Source organism: Chionomys nivalis, chromosome 25 (genome assembly GCF_950005125.1).
Source record: "Chionomys nivalis chromosome 25, mChiNiv1.1, whole genome shotgun sequence".
NCBI lineage: Eukaryota > Metazoa > Chordata > Mammalia > Rodentia > Cricetidae > Chionomys > Chionomys nivalis.
The window spans coordinates 6,799,207-6,820,649 of record NC_080110.1 but is presented as its reverse complement, the minus strand read 5'-3'; the positions used below and the strand labels follow the sequence as shown (position 1 = coordinate 6,820,649).

General features: G+C 44.2%; 1 protein-coding gene across 2 annotated transcripts; it reads right to left on the bottom strand.

Annotated features, from left to right (window-relative positions):
• Nucleotides 1-1,306: 1,306 nt before the first annotated feature.
• Nucleotides 1,307-21,194, bottom strand: Ikbip (IKBKB interacting protein). Of its 2 annotated transcripts, none has more exons than XM_057758255.1 (3): nucleotides 20,949-21,194; nucleotides 11,649-11,766; nucleotides 1,307-2,114 (listed from the first exon to the last, which is right to left on the bottom strand). In XM_057758255.1, the coding sequence occupies exons 1-3, from the start codon at nucleotides 21,116-21,118 to the stop codon at nucleotides 1,365-1,367; spliced, it is 1,038 nt and encodes a 345-aa protein (XP_057614238.1). In that variant the 5' UTR covers nucleotides 21,119-21,194; the 3' UTR covers nucleotides 1,307-1,364. The 2 variants fall into 2 exon arrangements, with proteins under 2 accessions (XP_057614238.1, XP_057614236.1); XM_057758253.1 differs by lacking the exon at nucleotides 1,307-2,114 and adding an exon at nucleotides 7,940-11,026.
• Between the last annotated feature and the right edge of the window lie 249 nt (nucleotides 21,195-21,443).

Sequence of the window (21,443 nt, the reverse complement as noted above, 5' to 3'; positions counted from 1 at the left end):
GATTAAACCCATGTCTTCTGGAATGGCAGTCAGTGATCTTACGACGGAACCATCTCTTCAGACCCTTGGGGTTTCTTACACGGCAGGCTCACACTGAGACAACATCGTTCCTTTCCCCGTCTCACTAGCTCAGCGGCTCTCAACCTTCCTCATGCTGTGATGACCCCACCACCACCAAAGGGCTTCATTGCTACTTCATAACTGTAATTTTGCTACTGTAATGAATCATCATGTAAGTACGTAGCACGCAAGTAAGCAGGTTGCGACCCACAGGTTGAGAAACTGCTGCAGCCCTAGGCGTTTCTTGTATGGCCTACCCTATCCCCTAAACCAGGAAGGACTCACTGTCACCAGATTGTTCGCCCGGCTGTAACCTGTCTAGTTTCTTTCCCTCTGATTGGGTACGCTGCTCCAGTGTGACCCCTGAGGGGACTTTCATCAGCAAGGGTCCCAACCACACGCTTCCTGGCTGCCAGAGAGGCAAGGTTCAGAGCTTGCTTGCCCTGTCTAGCTTCCCACTGCCAGTTATGCCTTTCACGGCCGTGAGGAAACACCTGACCGAAAGGGTTTATTTCGGCTTAGGATGTGAGGGTGCCGACTATCCTGGCAGGAAAGGCCTGCCTGACAGAAGTGTGAGGCCCCGAAGCGGAGAGAGATGAGTGCGGGTCCCCTCCCTCCGTTTTTTTCTCAGTGTAGGACCCCATGCTCACGGCGCCTTCCCACCTCCCCTAAGGCCCTCTGGAAAGGCCCTCACAGATAGGCTCAGAGGTGTGTCCGCCAGGGGGAAGTTACAAGGTTCACCAATTCTTTATATATTCAAATGTTCAGTCTGTTCATTACTGGAGGCTGGAGAGATAGCCCAGCCGTGAGGAATGCTTGCTGCTCTTCCAGAGGGCCCACCCTCGGCTCCCAGCACCCACGTCAAAGAGCTCACACCTGTCTGTAAGTCTAGCTCCAGGGGATCCGAGGATCCAATATACTCTCTGGCCTGCATAGGCACCCACCCACACGGTCACACACAAATATGAGTAAAAGTTAAAAAATATTATGGAGTAAAATAGTATCAAACACAAAAAGGAATTTATTCCAAAACATCAATTTCTATTACCAGTCTTTTTTTTTTTTTTTTTTTTTTTTTTTTTTTTTTTTTTGGTTTTTCGAGACAGGGTTTCTCTGTGGCTTTGGAGCCTGTCCTGGAACTAGCTCTGTAGACCAGGCTGGTCTCGAACTCACAGAGATCCGCCTGCCTCTGCCTCCCAAGTGCTGGGATTAAAGGCGTGCGCCACCATCGCCCGGCTATTACCAGTCTTTTCATAGCAGAAATATCATTTCTAAAAAGTTACCTCTCTCTAAATCATTCCAAACTAATCTGAAATACGCGTTATTTCGTCTTTAATATCCTTAATCTCAGCTTGGACTATTGTTAAATTAGATATTTTTTCCTTCAAGAAAGCGATTTCTTTCTCTCGTTGAATTAAGTCAGATCCTAGCCTCCCAATGCGTAGGGCTAAGTCACTCACGAGTGGCTCCAGGCGCGAAAAGTCCTTCTTCAGATTGTAGACCTTCGGTTTGAGGTCATTTGCGAAAGCCACTGCTTTCAGGACTTTCGCTCTGTCGCTTTCTAAGCTTAAAAACCTGTCGGCGTGCTTGTCGAAATCGCCCTGGAGCTCAGCCAGCCTCGTCGCGACCGAGTCGATTCTTCTGGAGTTTTCACTCGCCGTCTTTCGGAGGGCCGCTGTTCGGTCTATGCTACTTGAGAGGAGGTCCCCTATATTTTCGACCGTCGCCGTTTCTACCTTTCCGACTTTATTTCCCAGTTCTTGCACGGAGTCTGTTAAAGTTGCGACTTCAGTTACCAGACCGGAAATGCGGCGTAGATCTGTCTTCACACCTGTAACCTTGAGACCCACATCCTTGGCCGTGGAAGTTGTACGTTGGTCAACCTTTGCGATGTCTTGAGAAAGACTTGCTAACGTGTCATTCAGTGTACCATGTTTCTCGGTTACCCTGCTGGACCAAATTTTCATCTCCTGAATTTCTTCCTGCAGGACCTTTAGACGAGCCGTTATCTGAAAAGCCTTTAGCTGTTCCATGAGAGCTTCACATTTCTGATACTATAAGGAAACAGAATACCACAGTGATTAAATTAGTCAGAATCTGACACTTAAAATTCAACTTAAAGTTCATTGTTTTTTCTCCCCTTGACTTTATTGCTCTTTGGGAAAGCATAGCATAAAACAGCTTTGAAAGAGCGAGCCTTGGGTTGGGGGCTCTGGGTTTTGAATTCCAGAACTGAAAAGACAAAAAACGAGAAGACTCCAAAAGGAATTAGAAAAGAGGATTTAAAGTAATTTAAGTATATTGTTAATGAATAAGGGGAACACCCAGGACATTTTATAAAACATTATTGGAGTTGACTTCTGTTGATGTTCCTATAACATTGGTCCTCTATATAGTACAGAGCGAGCTAACAGACACAGGGGTGTGTTTTCTTCATTGCTATGGAAGAAAGGAAGAATTCTGCAGATGCATCTAGGTATCGTTTCAGACTGAGGAGACAGCATATCCTCTTTTTTTCTTTTTTCTTTCCTTTCCTCCTCCTCCTCCTCCTCCTCCTCCTCCTCCTCCTCCTCCTCCTCCTCCTCCTTCTTCTTCTTCTTCTTCTTCTTCTTTTTTTTTTTTGCCTTTCTTGTTTTTATTTTTCAGACAGGTCTTGCTGTGTTACCCAAGTTGGTCTTGAACTTCTGACCTCAAATGATCTTCTGTCTGTCTTAGCTTTCTAAATAGCCTGACTACAGATAGGAGCCATCAGTCCTGGCTTTTCTTTTTCTTTTCTTTCTTTCTTTTTTTTTTTTTTTTGGTTTCTCGAGACAGGGTTTCTCTGTGGCTTTGGAGCCTGTCCTGGAACTAGCTCTGTAGACCAGGTTGGTCTCGAACTCACAGAGATCCGCCTGCCTCTGCCTCCCGAGTGCTAGGATTAAAGGCGTGCATCACCATCGCCCGGCCTGGCTTTTCTTTCTTTGTGCTGTTGAGGCAGAACCAGAGCCTGGACATGTTAGATAAGGTCTGCCACACATCTACATAGAAGTTTTTTATTTTTGTTTTTTTTTTAATTTAAAGACACAGTCTTGAGTCTTGCTATGCAGTCCAGACTCGTGTGAAACTCCTGATCCCTCTGCTTTAAAAAGTTCTATTAAGCTATTTCAGGCATTTAAAAGGTATAACCAGGGGGCTGGAGAGCGTACTTGCTGCTCTTCCGGAGGACCTGAGTTTGGTTCCCAGCACCCATGCTAGGTGGCTCGCAACCGTGTAGCCCCAGCTCCAGGGTACCAGGGTCCAGCCTCCCTGGGTACCTGTGTAGACATAGCAAACACACATACACTTTTGAAAATCTTTGAATTGGCAGGGCCAATGAGATCCTCCGGGTAAAGGTGCTTATTGCCAAGCTGATGACCCGAGTTCAAGCCATGGGGCCCACATGGCAGAAGAGAACGGACTCCCCAGGCTGTCCTCGGCTGCTCCACACTGTAGCTTTCTACTGATGGTGAAGCAGTCTGAGCCAACAACTTTCCAAGCCGCATAGTACAAGCAAGGAGGATCAGGGCAGTCTCTCATTTTCGGGGAGTTTGCTATTGCGTTTTGGAAGCAGATTGTCAAGAAACTGATTATTTAAAAGCCAGAAAAAAGATATGGAACAAAAAGAAGATCTGAGGGCAGAAAGCATCTTTCACAAGAATCGCGGTGTAACCTGCAGGCATGAGGTGTTTTCTAGAGTAACTAGACATTTCTTCAATGCTTTTGATGGGTCATTGTTCTTATTAGATAGCACTGGCTTTCTCAGTTACCTTTTGGAAATTGTTTTGGCTAACATGTATGTAATTTATCTAAGGAAAAAATGTAATATGCTCAGATTAGTCCTTTGTGTGTGGGGGTAGGAAATCAATGTGTGTCTTAAATGTTTTCTACTATTGCTCTCCATGTTTTTTCTTTTTTATTTTCTGTAACCGCCCAGCGGGTCAGTTATTCTAGGGTTGTAACCCGCCTGGCAGGTCAGTTATTCCAGGGTCCCGAAGAGGCGCTATCTGAAAAGACATGGGCGGGAAAGAGGAACCAAGGCCAAGCAAGATCTGCTGTCAAAGCCTCACTTTATTGGCGAAATGGTTGTGGCTTATATAGCCCTTGAATGAGGAATTTGGGTTGGGATGGGGGCAGGGGCATGGCGAGGGCAGGAAGGGATCTTGCAGCAATGGTCCACGAGCCGACACTTGGTCACCAGTCGGTCACGAGTCAACACACCTAGTGTTCTCTATGCAGGCGGAATCGTTCCTTTCGTGATTCCAACCACAAACAGTTCTCTAGATAGTTGGAATGTGGGGCAGGTTCCACTAACAGATAGCTCTCAAGATAGTTGGGTGTGGGGTGGGCTCTGCCAACAAACAGTTCTCAATACAGTTGGGGTGTAGGGCTCTCCGCAAACATCCCCAGGACAATGGTTCCTGCCATCATCCCTGGAAAATGACTCCTGACAATTTTCTTTTTTTGAGATAGGGTCTCACTATGTACCTCTGGCCAGAAATGTCCTATGTAGACCAGATCCATATGATTTTGCCTCCTGGGAGCTGAGATCAAAGGCTGGTGCCACCATACATGGCACTACCTTTTTTTTTTGAGACAAGGTCTCTCTATGAACATGGAACTCACTGATTGGCTAGACTGGCTGGCCAGAGGGATCCTAGGTTTATCCTTTCTTCATCAAGAGCTGGAATTATAGGCATGCACTCTGTACCCAATTTTTTAAAAAAAGATTTATGTATGTATGTATGTATGTATGTATGTATACAGTGTTCTTTCTGCATGCATACCTGAATGCCAGAAAAGGGCATCAGATCTCATTACAGATGATTGTGAGCTGCCATGTGGGTGCGGGGAATTGAACTCAGGACCTCTGGAAGAGCAGCCAGTTCTCTTAACCACCGAGCCATCTCTCCAGCCCTTAAAAAGATTTTTTTTAAACATGTGTGTATACTTGTGTTAGTTTGGGTATACTACATAGATCAGGAGCCCTCGTGGGCCAGACAAAGGCCTCAGATGCCTTGGAAACGGAACTACAGGAAGCTGTGATCTCTATGTGAGCTCTGGGAGCCAAACCTGGGTCCTCTGCAAGCACTCAGCCCCTGAGCCTTCTATACCCCTCTACACCCAAACTGTGTGGATGGTGGGGATCCAAACTCACTTTCTCAGCTTCGCCCACTGATCTATATCCCTAGTTCCCGGAAGAGTATTGTGAACGCAGACTTAAAGAGCAGTGGCTGTAACAGGAGGCGATTCGCTGAAATGAGGTAGACCAGTTAACTCAAGGGAGCGAGGCCCCGTTTGCTCCATCACATTTGGTTTCGTCGTATATTTGATTTTTCTCGTCAATTTTTCATTACACTACATCAATGACTGGCAAAGTAGGTGACCCAGAATGTGTTTTTGGTAGAGAAGTCTGCTTGTGATAAGGTTATTCAAAGCATTACATTAACGGATAGCTACAAATTGGAAGGAAATCAAGCAGCAATTGCAAAATATTTTATTTTTAGGGATCCTGTTTTGCAATACACTTATTTGCTGAAAAGCCTCCTGTGGGTGAGAGGAACAAAAGGCTAGGCTATCACTGGCCAATGCATCTACTTCTGTGGAGTAAGCATAGTTTAATAGTATGGCTTAACTAAGACGGCTTAGAAAGAAAGAGCTCATTCTTAGGAGGCCGGGTCACTGCTTTGATTCATTTGGTGGCTCGAGAGAGGATTTATTATGAACTTCTAAAATGGAAACTCAATACGATGTGCTAACAGACTAGAAATGGTGAAGTTTTTTATTTATTATTTCTTTATTTGGCTATATCTCCTTCCTCCTCTCTCCTTCCCATCCTTCCTTTTCAGTGCTGGCGATCAAGTTCAAGTTCAGGACCTTGTATATGACAGGCAGGTGCTCTTCTCTAAGTTACATCATTAGCTGGTCCTTTACATTGTTGCATGTATGTATGTATGTAGCACGGGTTCCAATTGGTCTTAATAATAAAACCCTGAGTCAGCTATTAGGGGGTGAGAGCTGAAGGATCAGAGAAGCAGTGTAGCAGCCACTAGAGTTCTTACCTCTGCCAATGCTCAGACCAAAGGGGCATCCTGTCCTCAGACTGCTTCCTCAGACTGCGTCTGTTTTCTGAAACCTCAGATTGCACTGAGCTCCTGTCTCCTCCTGCCTGACAGTCTTCTCTCTGCCCCACCATATCACTCCTGTCTCCACCTCCCTAGTACTGGGATTAAAGGCGTGTGATCCCAAGTGCTGGGATCCCCTTTGTGTGAGCTCTGTTTCTCTTTTAGACTGGATCAGTTTCGTGTAGCCCAGGTTGGCCTTGATCTAACTGAGATCCATCTGTCCCCGAGTCCTGAGAGTAAAGGTGTGTGCCTCCACTGCTTGGCCTCTAGTGTCCAAGCTCTGCACTTTGCTCTTCAAGCAAGCTTTATTTATTTATTAATTCATTTATTCATTTATTTATTTATTGTTTTTGAGACATGGGTTTTCTTTTTTTAAAAATTTATTTATTATGTATACAATATTCTGTCTGTGTGTATGCCTACAGGCCCGAAGAGGGCACCAGACCTCATTACAGATGGTTGTGAACCACCATGTGGTTGCTGGGAATTGAACTCAGGACCTTGAGAAGAGCAGGCAATGCTCTTAATGGCTGAGCCATCTCTCCATCCCCGAGACAGGGGTTTTCTGTGTAGCTTTGGAGCCTGTCCTGGAACTAGTTCTTGTAGACCAGGCTGGCCTCAAACTCACAGAGATCCGCCTGCCTCTGCCTCCCGAGTGCTGGGATTAAAGGCATGTGCCACCACTGCCTGGCTGCAAGCTTTACTTTTAAAAACACAAACAAAACATCACTACATATGTATACATGTATGTATGTACATGTGTTTGTAGAGACAGAGTTATAGGCAGTCCAGACTGACCTTGAGTTCTTTATGTAATTGAGGAAAACCTTGAATTTATGATCTTCTTGCTTCCATCTCCCCAGTGTTCAGGCCTGGTTTTATACAGTGTTGGGGATAGAACTCAGTGCTTCAAGAATGCTAGACAGACACTCTGTCAACTGAGCCGTAGCTTCAGCTCATCTTGTAATTTTTTTTTTTTTTTGCTTTTTCGAGGCAGGGTTTCTCTGTGGTTTTGGAGCCTGTCCTAGAACTAGCTCTTGTAGACCAGGCTGGTCTCGAACTCACAGAGATCCACTTGCCTCTGCCTCCCGAGTGCTGGGATTAAAGGCGTGTGCCACCACCACCCAGCTCTCATCTTGTAATTTTAAAGAATTCTTTGTCCGGGCAATGGTGATGCACGCCTTTAATCCCAGCACTCAGGCAGATCTCTGTGAGTTCGAGATCAGCCTGGTCTTCAGAGTTAGTTCTGGGACAGGCCCCAAAGCTATATAGAGAAATCCTGTCTCAGAATACAAAAACAGATAAAATTCTCTTATGATATCATGTTTGTGTTTTGTCTGCGCAACACTCGCAGAGCTGCCATGTGGTGCTGGGGACAGGATCCAGGTCCCCCGAAGAGCAGTCAGTGCCCATGGAGGCCAGAGAGCTGGATCCCCTACAGTGGGAAGGAGCTGAGGTTCTAGGGAACTGTGAACAGCTTTATGTGGGTCGTGGGAACTGAACTCAGGTTCTCTGCAGGAGCAGTGTGCAGTCTTAACCACAAAGCTATCTCTTCAGACTCTCACTCTGCTAGACTTTTGTTGTTAGTGTCCTGCTGTGTAGCCCAAATTGGCCATGAACTTGGACTCTTCCTGCCTCAATCTGGAGTTACAGACATGCACTGCCACACCTAGCTGGAAAACTGCTTTATCTGTGCTGGCATTTTTAAATAAAAGGACACTACTCTCTATGAGCTAATTGGTATAATATTTATTATCAATTACAGAGATATAAAAATGTATATTACGATATTGGCAATTTTCATAAAGTACAACAAAAGGAAGCCTGTGCCATTACATATACCTGTGACCCTGTTACTTGAGATGCAAAAGCAGGAAGATGGTGAGTTAAGACTAACCTGGGCTACAAGCTCCAAAACACACACCAAAGAACAAAGGAAGATTCATTAAATGTATCTAGGTCTCTCCAATGACAACTATGATAAATACGAAATTAAAAACATTTATTTTATGCATATGAATGTTTTGCATATGTGTATGTGTCTGTGCACCACATACATGCCATGCCTGCTGTCTGCAAAAGTCAAAAGAGTGTGCCCGCTACCCTATAAGCTGAGTTTACAGATGGTTGTGAGCCATCATACGGGTATTGGAAGTCAAAGCCAGGTATTCTGCAAGAACAACCAGTACTCTTGACCACCGAGTATCTCTTCGGCCCCAAGGCAAATTTCTTTTTTTTTGATTTTTCTAGCCGGTTTCTCTGTGTAGTTTTGGCTGTCCTGAAACTTGCTCTGTAGACCCAGCTGGCCTCGAACTCACAGAGATCCACTTGCCTCTGCCTCCCGAGTGCTGGGATTAAAGGTGTGTGCCACCACCGCCCAGCTTGGCAAATTTCTTAGCAAAGGAATACATAGACAGAGATATTTTGATAGTTTTCTCATGTACTATTTGCATTCTGCCTCTGTCTTCCAGTGCTGGTATTTCAGGCAGGCACTTCTAGACCCAGTTTTCATGTCAGGGCTGGGTAAAGTCCTCAGCTTTCACAGCAAGAACTTCACTTACGAAGCTGTCTCCTAGCCTTGTTAACCGTTTATTATTATTATTATTTTGAGTATTAGTCTCACGATACAGAACAGGGTGGCTTTGAACTCATAGTTCTGCTTGCATTGCCTCTGCCCCCCGAGTGCTGGGATTTGCGGTATGTAAAACAAACTAAGTTGGGGAATCTTTAAAATAATGACATAAATACATCACAATGATCACAGTTTATTGTTATGTTGTTTTATCTTTAAAACGGGCATAGGCTTATCGGCATATTTTTACTTTAAGTATCTACTAGTTATATTTAGTAAACCCTAGTGTCACACAGTTCAAACTTTAGAAATTAAAGTCCACGTACAAAAAAGGACTCCGAAAGATCATACCTCAAAGCATAACCGGTTAACAGAAAATATTAATGAGGACAGAGTAAGAGCATATTTACTCACATCTTAAACCTCCTGTGAGTAGCTGTAACACAGTTTAGAACCTTCGTGAAAGGGAAACCACTTCCCAGGCGCCATGGTTTTCAGAAGGTGGCGATGCCTCACGGAAGAGCCCCCAGGCTCTCCTGCCGGCATGTTACCTTTCGTTTTCCATAAAATCCCTATGAACCTGGCTGTCCGAACATAAAAAAAGCTGCCGAGACAGGCATGCTATCAACCAACTGCAAAAATGGGTGACAGACCTGCCGGGCGTTGGTGGCGCACGCCTTTAATCCCAGCACTCGGGAGGCAGAGGCAGGCGAATCTCTGTGAGTTCAAGTCCAGCCTGGTCTACAAGAGCTAGTTCCAGGACAGGCTCCAAAACCACAGAGAAACCCTGTCTCGAAAAACCAAAAAAAAAAAAAAAAAAAAAGAACGGGTGACAGAAAAGGCATGAGAAACAGACACGGCTTTGAAAAACAGAAAACTAGGGTCACATAGAGAAATGGTTAAGTGGTCTCAGTATTTGCTATGGATATCTATATGTAGATATCTATGTCTCTAGATACACACACATCTCTAGTATAATAAAGACAATTCATAATAATGTCTATTAGTTATTGGAAAGACATGTAAATATTAAATAATTGCCTAAAAAGTAGAGCAATAATATTTTAGAACTATTTGCTTGTTTTTCTTTTTCTTTCTTTCTTTTTTTTTCTTTTTCTTTTTTGAGATAAGGTTTCTCTGTGTAGTCCTAGCTGTCCTGGAACTCCCTCTGAAGACCAGGCTGACCTTGAACTCAGAGATCCTCCTGCTGCTGCCTCTGTGTGCTGGATTTAAAGGCATTTGCACTACTACCTCCCAGCAGAATTATTTCTATTTAAATTGGTTAATGTAAGTGTTACATCTTAAAGGGGTAAAAGTGTGATTGTGTGCTCCATACTCCACTTATTCTCTGGGAAAGTGAGGCAGAGCCATTTCTTTAATGTAGAACTGATTGATCTCCATCGAAAGGTACACAGTAAGCTTAATAATCATCGGCTCCCTTATTTTCTAGGTTATATTTTCCCAAAGTCCCCTTTTCTCCTGAACTTGAATATGCTATGAAATCGTGAACTTTTCCTTTGAGAACCAGCAGTTCATTTTGCATCTTTAGTATGCTGTTGTCGTACTGAATCCCCTCAAGGGTCTTCTGCATCTCCATTATTTCAGACACTGCCCTTAGCATATCGTCCTCCATGTTAAACATCTGCACAGTGAGGTCTTCCATTTTCTTTTCTGTCCCCATCAGGTCCTGAGAGACTCTGAGGACAGAGTGGATCGCATTTTCTATAGCTGGCAAATGTGCCTTGCACTCTTCAACTTTGGGTTCATAGTTGGCAAGTTTACTGGTCAGATCCTCATCTCTGGCTAGTAGTGAATGCTGCTCTTCTTCTAGCTTCTCAACGGCTTTTGTGTCGGAGTTGAGCTGTGCCTCTACTCGGAGAAGATCCTCCTCTTCTTGCCTGTTTACTGTTCTGATGTTTCGTAGTGTGCTGTCTTCCAAATCTTTTAGCCGTTCAGTGAGCAGTTTCATTTCTTGCTCGACTGAGTTAATTTTCATGGTAACTTGAGAATGTATATGCTTTGCTTCTGATTTGAAAATGGCTGTATTGTTGCTCATTTCTGCCAGGGTTCTCTCCCAGAAATCTGTAATGGTCTGGAATTTCTCATTAAGGCTTTGCATCTTTTGAGTGAGCATCTCTTCACTGTCCTCAATGCCACGTATGGATCTTTGGAGGCCAGATACTTCCTGTTCAAATTGGGTCATCAAAGACATGGATGGTGCAGCTTCCTGCAGGATACTTTCAGTAGACTCCAGCTGCATTTACGACACAAACAATCCTGAGCTACTTAATCATTTTTATATTAGAGAAACATATTTTAACAATCAGGAGTATGACATATACAAGGTTCAAATTCTGAAGATACCTAAAATATCCAAGTACACCAGACCAGAATCACATGGACAGAAACATTCATCATTAATAGTTTTTTTTTTTTTTTTTTTCCGAGACAGGGTTTCTCCATAGCTTTTGGTTCCTGTCCTGGAACTAGCTCGAACTAGCTCTTGTAGACCAGGCTGGCCTTGAACTCACAGAGATCCGCTCGCCTCTTAGTAGAGTATTCCTATTTAGAAAAAACATATTCTTGAACTCATAATCCTAGTTATTTAACATACCTTTTTCATGAGGGCATAGCTGAAAGAAATGATGTTCACCGTTTTTTTTTTTTTTTTTTTTTTTTTTTTGGTTTTTCGAGACAGGACTTCTCTGTGGCTTTGGAGCCTGTCGTAACATAGGTGTCCTTTTCATGGCTATCTGGCTTTTAGGGAACTGCAACCGTGTAAGACTTGCTACCTCTCCCAAAGCCTACAATTTTGTTAGTTTCTGGCTGAAAGAAGACAGGAGCATCTCCCCCAAGCAAGTTAATGAATGGATTACCTTGTCTGAAATTAAACTGACTGTAGTCTGTAGTCCTTGAAACTCTCTGCTTTCTATTTGCAGCAACTGGTATTGGTTTTCCAGCTTCGAAAATTTTTCTGATTGTTGAAATACAAGCCTGGAGAAGAAGAAAATAATGACTTTCACTCACTTCTGATAAGAACAAGGTGCTGCAGTGTCTGTCAGCTGACTTCACCACCCAGGTGCCTACTGAGTGGGAGGGGACGGATTAACTCAACGCAAAGATGAGTCAGCATTGCCTCTTTCCTGGGTTCACAGCTCAGTGAGTGAAGCAGGGCAGCATCTCTAATAGATGGACAAAAAAAAAAAATATTTTGGAAGAAGTTAGGGTTGAACTATTTGGGATAAAATCTTTGATCTCAAGGTGCAGCGCTACTAAGCTACTACTAAGTCCCTCAAACTATTGTCCAGACTATGTTATCCTCACCTGTAATTGTATGATTCAGGGAAGCAGAAGCAGGAGGACCATAAGTTCAAGGTCATCCTCCATTACATAGTGAGTCTAAGGCTCAAAGGTCAACTGGGACTACATGAGACTCTGTTTAAACACGGTTATAATAATAAAAATACAAAAGAGAGCCATTGTCAGAGTGAGAGTAGAACACGCAAAGCAGGCTGTAAAAACTGTATTTGGCTATGCTCAGCAATGTGCTCAAAGGTATACTGTAGCTGTCATTCTACAGTAGGGGGACGGCCAGTTGATAACGTGCTGGCCAGGTAGGCATGAGGAGCTGAGCACCATCCCTAGCACCCATTTAGGAAGCTGGGCATGGTGGTGCCCTAGTAATCCCAGAGCCAGGGAAGCAGAGACACGAGGATCCGTCAGCCTTAGCTAATCAGTGAGACCCCCCCATCTTAGTGGGAGGCCCTTACTCAAAACACAAGGTTGTTGCCTCTGAGTAGGGATGACAGAGATTGACCTCTGACCTCCACACACATGTACACGTACTCACAGGCACACTCACACACCCACACACAATTAGGGCTGAACGCAGTAGTAGGAAGGGTGCTTATCTGACGGGTAAAAGACCCCAGGTTGGAAGCCAGCACATAAGCAAACAAAATTAGAGTGGTCTCTTCATCTGGTAAATAGTAGAGTAGAAGCAAAAAAGAAAAAAAAAAAAACTATCCTTGGGCTGGAGAGGGGCTCAGTGGTTAAGAGCACTGGGCTGCTCCCCTGGAGGACACGGGTTTTATCCCCAGCACCCACATGGTAGCTCACAACTGCCTATAACTCCAGATCCAGGGGAATTCAATGCCTTCTTCTCACCCGTACCGCCACCAGGCACACATGTGATGCACATATGTACAGGCAAAATACTCACACACATTAAAAAAAGCTATCCCAATCTCTAAGAATCTAATGCTTTACTGAGTTAGCCAGACACCTTATCCTAATCTCTGAAACAATAAATGTCTCGAAAACAACAACAACAACAACAACAAGAAAAAAGTGCCAAGAGCTCAGGATCTAGATTAGTGGTTGCAAGTCTTCCCTACATATTGGAACCAATGACAAGACAGCTTTAACACACCCCTAACTGGATCGCCAGTTACAGAAATTCTAGTCATGGATATGGCTTGGATATTGAATGGTCTAACAGCTTCCCAGGCAATCAATGCAGCCAAGCTGAGGATCACTTAGATCATACTTTATAGTACTTTTCTAGTGAAAGACAAGAGACGCCAAAGTTTCAGAGTTGAGAGGCCTCTCAGAGTGCAGCTGTGTGTATCCTCGAAAAGGTGCCTGTGTTTTGAACTTAAAATGGTCTCACTACTTGTAAGACTGTGTAAATTTAAAATGGACATGTTTGCTAAACAAATATTTACAGTGTTGTAATAAATATGTTTCTTTTGATGATGCAGGTTAATGTCTATCATATAATCCCAGTTTATAGAATTAGCACAGCACTCAGGAGGCAGAGACAGGTGGATCTCTGTGAGTTTGATGCCAGCCTGGTTTACAGAGCTAGTTCCAGGATAGGCTCTAAAGCTACAGAGAAACCCTGTCTCAGACCGCCCTTCCCCCCAAGGAATTAGTAGAGATCATTTTCTCTTTTGTGCATTTATATATCTTTTAAGGAAAACCCATGTAAAAAGCATGATCTTCCTAATTTTTTTTTTTTTTTTTTAGTTTTTTTTTTTTTTTTCGAGACAGGGTTTCTCTGTGGTTTTGGAGCCTGTCCTGGAACTAGCTCTGTAGACCAGGCTGGTCTCGAACTCACAGAGATCCGCCTGCCTCTGCCTCCGAGTGAGTGCTGGGATTAAAGGCGTGCGCCACCACCGCCTGGCCGATCTTCCTAATTTTTAAAGTTGGATGATGATTAGACAATTTTCCTTTCTATCTTTTTTTTTTTTTTTCCATTTTTGTTGTTGCTGGGAACAAACCTAGAACCTGGGGCATCCTGGGCAAGTACTCTCCTACATCCCATAACTGCTTTTGTCGTATCATAATTTTTTTTTTTTTTTTTGGTTTTTCGAGACAGGGTTTCTCTGTGGTTTTGGAGCCTGTCCTGGAACTAGCTCTTGTAGACCAGGCTGGTCTCGAACTCACAGAGATTCACCTGCCTCTGCCTCCCAAGTGCTGGGATTAAAGGCGTGCGCCACCACCGCCCGGCTTGTCGTATCATAATTTTAAGTGTTTTTCCCTCTTTAGTAGTATAGACTTACCGCCCAGTAAATGAGCTCATTTCAGTGACTAGTTTTATTATCTGTTATTGCATGGTTACTCCACACTTATCCCACAGAGGAGTAAGTTTACTCAGAACAAAAACATTACTACAGGAGGCTTTGAGTAAAAGTTGATCCATTATAAAAATGCCTTACTGAGGCCTGGAAAAGACGGTTCAATGACTAAGGACTTTTGCTGTTATTCCAGAAGACCCAATTCAGTTCCCAGCAATGATGTCCAGAGGAAGACACCACACAGACACACACAAACACACAGAGACACACACACACATACACAGAGATTTACGCAGTGTCTCATGTAGCCCAGGCTGGCCTCAAACCACTGTATAACCTGGATTAGCCTCTTGAAGCCCTGATCTTCTCGTCCCAGCCTCCCAAGTACTGAGATTATAGGAATGAGCAACTAATGCCTGGCTGAAGGCTTTTGATTTTATTAGACATTTTAATGCTATCTACTGCTGGCTTTCTCTTCAGATTCATGCATTAAGCAATGCTTGAATAGTGTCAGGTGAGTGCAAATACCTCTGATACTTTTCTCCTCCGTCTCCTTTAGGTTAGCCTCTTGCCAAAGTAAGAGTCCCCCTTGTTACAAGTAGACAATACCAAACAAGCAAAAAGCAGCATGCCGCTGACTTAGTGCCAGTGATGAGGAGAAAAAGATGGTCCACAGTGCTGATGAGTTATAACGCATTTTCCACCTGTAGATGTGGGATGTCTGTGCACTGTGTGAAGGTGTATTGCTGTGATTGGTGTAATCAAGAGCTGAATGGCCAATAGCTAGGCAGGAAGAGGTTAGGTGGGACTTCAGGACAGAGAGGATTCAGGGAAGAAGAAAAGCGGAGTCGCCAGCCAGGTGCAGAGGAAGCAGAAAGGGCAGTACAGAGTAAAGGTAACCGAGCCACATAAAAGAATGTAGATTAAAAGATAAGGGTTAATTTAAGATATAAGAAATAGTTAAGCCGGGCGGTGGTGGCGCACGCCTTTAATCCCAGCACTCGGGAGGCAGAGGCAGGCGGATCTCTGGGAGTTTGAGGCCAGCCTGGTCTACAAGAGCTAGTTCCGGGACGAGTACCAAAGCTACAGAGAAACCCTGTCTCGAAAAACCAAAAAAAAAAAAAAAAAAAAAAAAAAAAAAAAAGAAATAGTTAAGAATGAGCCTAAGCTAAGGTTGAGCTTTTATAATTAATAATAAGTCTTGGTGTCATTATTTGGCTGGCAGAACAGATAAAGAGTCGTTACATGTATATATTTCATAAATACGGACTCATTTGAAATTATGGAAGAAAATGGTTTATTTTCTAGAAGTCAAGAAAGTATGCCCAAAGAGGGCTGCTTTGGCCCTGAAGAATCATGTTCTTAAACTGGCATCAGGTTTATGCCCGAGGTGTTTTATTCCTGGTTCATGAGCCAGAGGCATCTTCGGACAGGAGCAGTTCCCAGTCTTTCTCTTTAGACGAGGTTGTCAAAGACTTGCAATTAGAGTCTACAAAAGGGTACAGTTTCTAGCAGAAGAAAGGGCCGGTTCAGAACTGGTGTGTGTGTGGTGTGTTTACCTACATGTATGTATGTGTGTATATGTATCACACATGTGCCTGGTGCACGAGGAGGCTAGAAGTGGGGGTCAGAAGCTATAGACAGTTGTGAGTCACTATGTAGTGCTGGGAACAGAACCCGCATCCTCTCTGCAAGAACAGCAAGTACTCTTAACCACTAAGCCATCGATCTCCATTCCTCTAGTCTCAGAATTTTCATTTATTTTCAAGACAGGGTCCCACAGTGTAGTCCTGGTTAGCCTGGAACTTACTATGTAGACTAGGTTGACCAACTCACCGAGATCTGCCTGTCTCTGGTTCCTGAGGACTGGGATTAGAGGTGTGGGCCACTATGCCCAGCTTCGGAAACTTGATCTTATTTTGGGTTAATACTGAAGGGAGGCAAACACATCACACAGGCTAAGTAGCTAGGCTGTTTTGTCTCTGCATTTACTGGTTGTGTAACCAACCACCTTGGACAAATTGTTTGGTTTGCTAATGTTTCCTCACCTAAAAGGTAGGGAAAATAATATCTCACAGGGGTTCTGGAGACATAAAACAGGTTCGTATTTATAGAACACAAGAGCAATGCTGGGAGTGTAACAAATCACTCGGGACCCCGGCATCCGCTGTTTAGTTCTGCCCTAGTTTCTTTCCTAGTGCAGGGGGTGAGACTCAGGGTGTCGCAGATGCTGGGCAGGCAAGTGCTCCTTAGCCCTTTCTTTTGGACCCCTTTGTGCATGTTCCCATCTCTCCTGAATGCCAACGCTGCCTGTTTAAAGGCATGAAACTCCCTCTGTTTGCTCTTGGTGGAAACCTTAAGCCTACCACTGAACTCTAAGCTGGACAGGGGGCTGGTTTGGTAACAAATGAAGCAGGGGGTGGAGTGATCATCTGTAAGTCTCCATGGCAGCAGGACTTTGTTTTGGACCTTCTTCACTATCACGGAGGTAAGGCCTTAAGTGTTAGATGTAGGAGAGACCCAGAAAGCGAACCAGCTTTTAGTGTAGACCTTCTAAAAGCAACCTTCCTTACCCCTTCACATCCACTGAAGTCTCTCAAGACTTCGCACAAATTGAGGACCCCGTGTTAATGAACGGTGCACAGCATAATCTCTTAGTGAGTTCTTACGTGGTGGCAGACAGCTGACTGAGAACTTATGACTAAGGGATTTCTCTGCCTCTTTCAACTTAATGAGAAAGAGTACATAATCACAGGAAGCAGTTATTATGGTTCATTACAGGGCCACTATTAGGGTCAACGACTATCTGACATTGTTTCATAGCATCTCCAGCTACCTAACATTTAAGGGAACACTGACTATATTCCATTATTTAATTTTTCAAAAACATTTATTATGTTTACAGTGTTCTGTCTGCACATATGCCTGAAGGCCAGAAGAGGGCACCAGATCTCATTACAGATGATTTTGAGCCACCATGTGGTTGCTGGGAATTGAACTCAGGACCTCTGGAAGAGCAGGCAATGCTCTTAAGTGCTGAGCCATTTCTCCAGCCCCTATACTTTATTATTTAAAACCAGGGCAAGGTTGGGAATGGTGGCCCATGCCTGTAATCCCAGTCCTTGGAGGAGGAAGTACCAGGATGGCCATGAGTTTGAGGCTAGACGGGGTTACAATCTACCTACCCTAAGACTCAGCGCTACCACTCTTGTGTATATACTTAGTCCTTAATTGTGGAGCTGTATGGGAAAGATTGGGAGGTGTGGCCTTGTGTTGCAGAATATTTGTTTACACTGTGAAGATGCGTCTCTGCTAAGGTGCCTTCCCACTGGTTTAATGAAGAGCTAAATAACCAATAGCTGGGTAGGAAAAGGTTTGGCTGGACATCTGGGGACAGAGAGGACTCTGGGAAGAAGAGAGGAGAACGCCAGGAGACACAGAGAGGAAGCAAGAGGTGCAAGGTATAAGCGGTAACACCACGTGACAGAACGTAGATTAATAGAAGCGGGTTAATTTAAGTTATAAGAGCTAGTTAGGAACAAGCCCACGCTAAAGGCCGAGCCTTCATAATTAAGAAGTCTCCGTGTCATTACTTGTGAGCTGGCTGCCCAAAGAAAAGTCCAATTGCAGTCTTGTTGGAAGAGGTGTGTCACTGGGGGAGCTTTGAGGTTTCAAAGCCCTTCCCATTTCTCCGTTAGTACACTCTCTGCTTATTGCTTGGGGATCGGATTTAAGGACTCCACTACTGCTCTAGTGACATGCCTGCTCGGCACCATGCTCCCTCCGCTCTGGGACCACGAGCCCCGAATCACATGCTCTTAGAAGTTGCCTTGGTCATGGTGTTTTGTTGTGGCAACAGAAAAGTAACTAAGACAGAAAGTAAATCTAAACTTCAGTGGAAAGGTGAAAACAATATACCTTTAGATTTGTCATGTACCTTGTACTTCCCAAACAGTCTTCCAAACATTTATGGTTTCTGACGACACACTGTCATCGGTGCAAGGGTTTGAGATCTTTGCCCCCTGCCTAGCTTAAGTGTACCAAGTATGAGATGGAAAAGCAGTTTATGCTGATACAATTATTTTCTGTTTTAACAACCAGAATAGACTAAGTACAGCATTTAATACTATCTGGCGGGTCAATTTCTAGATCCTGAAATATGTGTTAGAGGCTTACCTATGTGTTGTGTAGTGAGATCATTGTTAAAATTCCAGTGTGCCATTAGCAATTTTATGAGATGGGAAATATTTGAGACACACTTGCAAATAGCCTGCTAGGTTAAAGCTTGACCCTAAATTTACCATAAATATTTTCTTATAAACAGCACATATATTTCAGTCTAGGGGTAAAATACTTCCCAAGAACAATTAACCATTAGCTGTTTTAGTAACAGTCATAGGTTCTACCCATTTAAAGAATGCATAACTTTTTTTTTTATAAAACTGGGAACAGAACCAATGGCCTCATGTACATCAGGCAAGTCCCTTACCACCGAGCTACACTCTAGCTTCAAAATTTTGATTTGGCATTTTAAAAATCATTTTGCAAAGACAGAGCTCAGCTTATACAAAAATCTTTCTAATTAGTAACATGTTTTGCCTTTCTATTCCCTAACACCAAATTCCTGAGATGAAGCATGACTTTTCAAGTTTTATTCTTAGTTTCCCTTTGAAGCTCGAGGGTGTGAATGTGTGAGTGTCTGCGTGTCAGAGGTGGGGTTGGTTGTCTTTCTCAATTGCCTTTCACTTTATGACTATTTTTCATTTGTGTGTGGGGTCTCAGATGTTTCACTGAGTATGTGTGGAGGTAAGAGGACAACTTTTAGGACTCGATTCTCTTCTTCCACCTTGTGGGTGCAGGGGATGGAATTCAGGCTGTCCTTTGGTTTGGCAGGGCAGGAGCAGTTACCAGATAAGCCATCTTGCTGGCCTTGTTGAACATCTTTTTGAACCTTATAGAATCACTGAAAATGCTGAATGTGTTTTGTGATATAGTTTACTTCATGAATTATGAGGCTTTCTCTAAGTAAAGGGAACTGCATTAATAAATTTAGCAGCTAAAACCACTAAATAATTTAACTAAATAAATTAAGCAGTGGTTCTCAACTTTCCTAATGCTGTGACCCTTTAATACATTTCCTTATGTTGTGGTGACCCCAAGTACAAAATTATTTTCATTGCTACTGTAATTTTGCTACTGTTATGAATCGCAAATATTTGTTATGTGACCCCAAAGGGGTTGCGACACACAGGTTGAGAACCGCTGACCTAGAGTGAACCAACTCAGTAATATTCTTTTCCAATCCAAAATGTAGCATGCCCCCCTTTACCTAAAAAAGGGCACACATTTTAAGGCATGAGTAGTTTATTTAAAACAGCAAATCCAATACATTTATTCTCTTCTGATCGAAATTAATATATTCCACAAACACTAATACCATCATTAAATAAGTCCCTTTTAAAGAGAACAATGATCCCCATTTCATTTTAACACGTTTTTATTAACTGGAAACAACAACCCTGTAAACAAGAAGGGTATGGTGGCAAATACCTGTAATCTAGCACTTGGGAGGCGAAGGCAGGTGGATCAGGGGTTCAATGTCATCTTCAGCTACACAGTGACTTCTAGCCCAGCCTAGGCTACCTAAGACCCTGTCTCAAAAAAACCAAACCAACCACCCAACCATACACCCTCCAAAACCCCAGGTCTAGTAAATTAAAATGGAAATGTACTAGCATTAAATATATTCTAGACTGAAGGCTATCCGGAGTCGCTTCTGAATCTATCAGCTATCTTACTAAATGATTATCAATGATGAATATGTATTAATGTATCAGTTCTGTTAAGAAGATGCAGTAGGGAAGAAATAGGGAAGAAAACAAAGTCAGTCTCACTTTAAGATTATTCCATATTACACGAATACATCACCAATATATGCTTGGTTTCAACACTACGGATGTTTAGTCTTAAGTGAAAACAAGTATCCTTTACAATGCTACATACCGTTCAGCCTGTAATTAAGGAATAAGGCTATTGTCTCCGGGTTGGAGAGATGGCTCAGCTGCTCAGAGCATGCATGCCTGGTGGCTTACAACCATTTGTAACCTCAGCTCTTGGGATCTGACACCCTCTTGTGGGTTCCTTGCATGCCTTCACACACGTGCACACACGCCTTCACACACATGCAATACACACACACTCATATATATATATATACATACAAAATCTTTTTTAAAAAGGACTATAGTTTTAATGTAGGCACACTGTTCTAAATATGAGGGTGCCTCATCAGCATTTATTGTTCAGCAACAACGAACTCTTTTTTTGGCTCCAGATATTTCCCTGGTGCGTTTCTTTTGGGGTGGGGTGGGGCAAACTCATCTGCAAAGTTGCAGAATGGACGGGAAGTAGCGGTTTTCAGCTATGTGCAAACTTGAGACGTGTGGACAGTAGGCGCGGAATAAAGTGTGCGCCGCGTCTCGGGTGACTCGTTCCCAGACTTTCGGGGACAGCTACAGGGCATGCTAGCTAGCAGAACAGTTAAGTGAGCGCATTCAAGCAAGAGTGGGTACGCGGCCTGCACCGAGCACTTACCAGGCCAGGCCCAAGCACGTCGCCAGCGACAGCAGGCTGAGCCCGGTGCGGGGGTCCGCCCAGCCCCCGCCTCCCCGCGCCTCGGGGTTCTTCCTGCCGTCGCTCTGCTTCTCGGGCTCGCCGGCAGCCCCCTTGGGCCCCGGCTTCTTCCGGCTCTTCATCTCGGACATGTCTGGAACCCTGAAGACCTCCAAGCCCGGGATGCCTCAGCGAGGGTACCGTGGGACGTGGCTGCAGCTCGGCTTCAGGAGCCCCGCCCCTTCCCAGCCTTGGACCCGCCCACCGGACAACCCCGCCCGTCGGCTCGCCCCGCCTCCCGCCTCCGGGTTCCGCTACCAGACTCAGTAAGGGGAAAACTCAGACTCGCGGGCGCGCGCCGGCTGCGGGGACGCGACGAGAGGGGCGGGGCCGAGCGTGCCACGTGCGGGGCTGGGCGCGCCCCCGCGTCTTAGCCCCGCCCCTCCGCGCACGCGATGATGCAATCCCCGGGCCTGC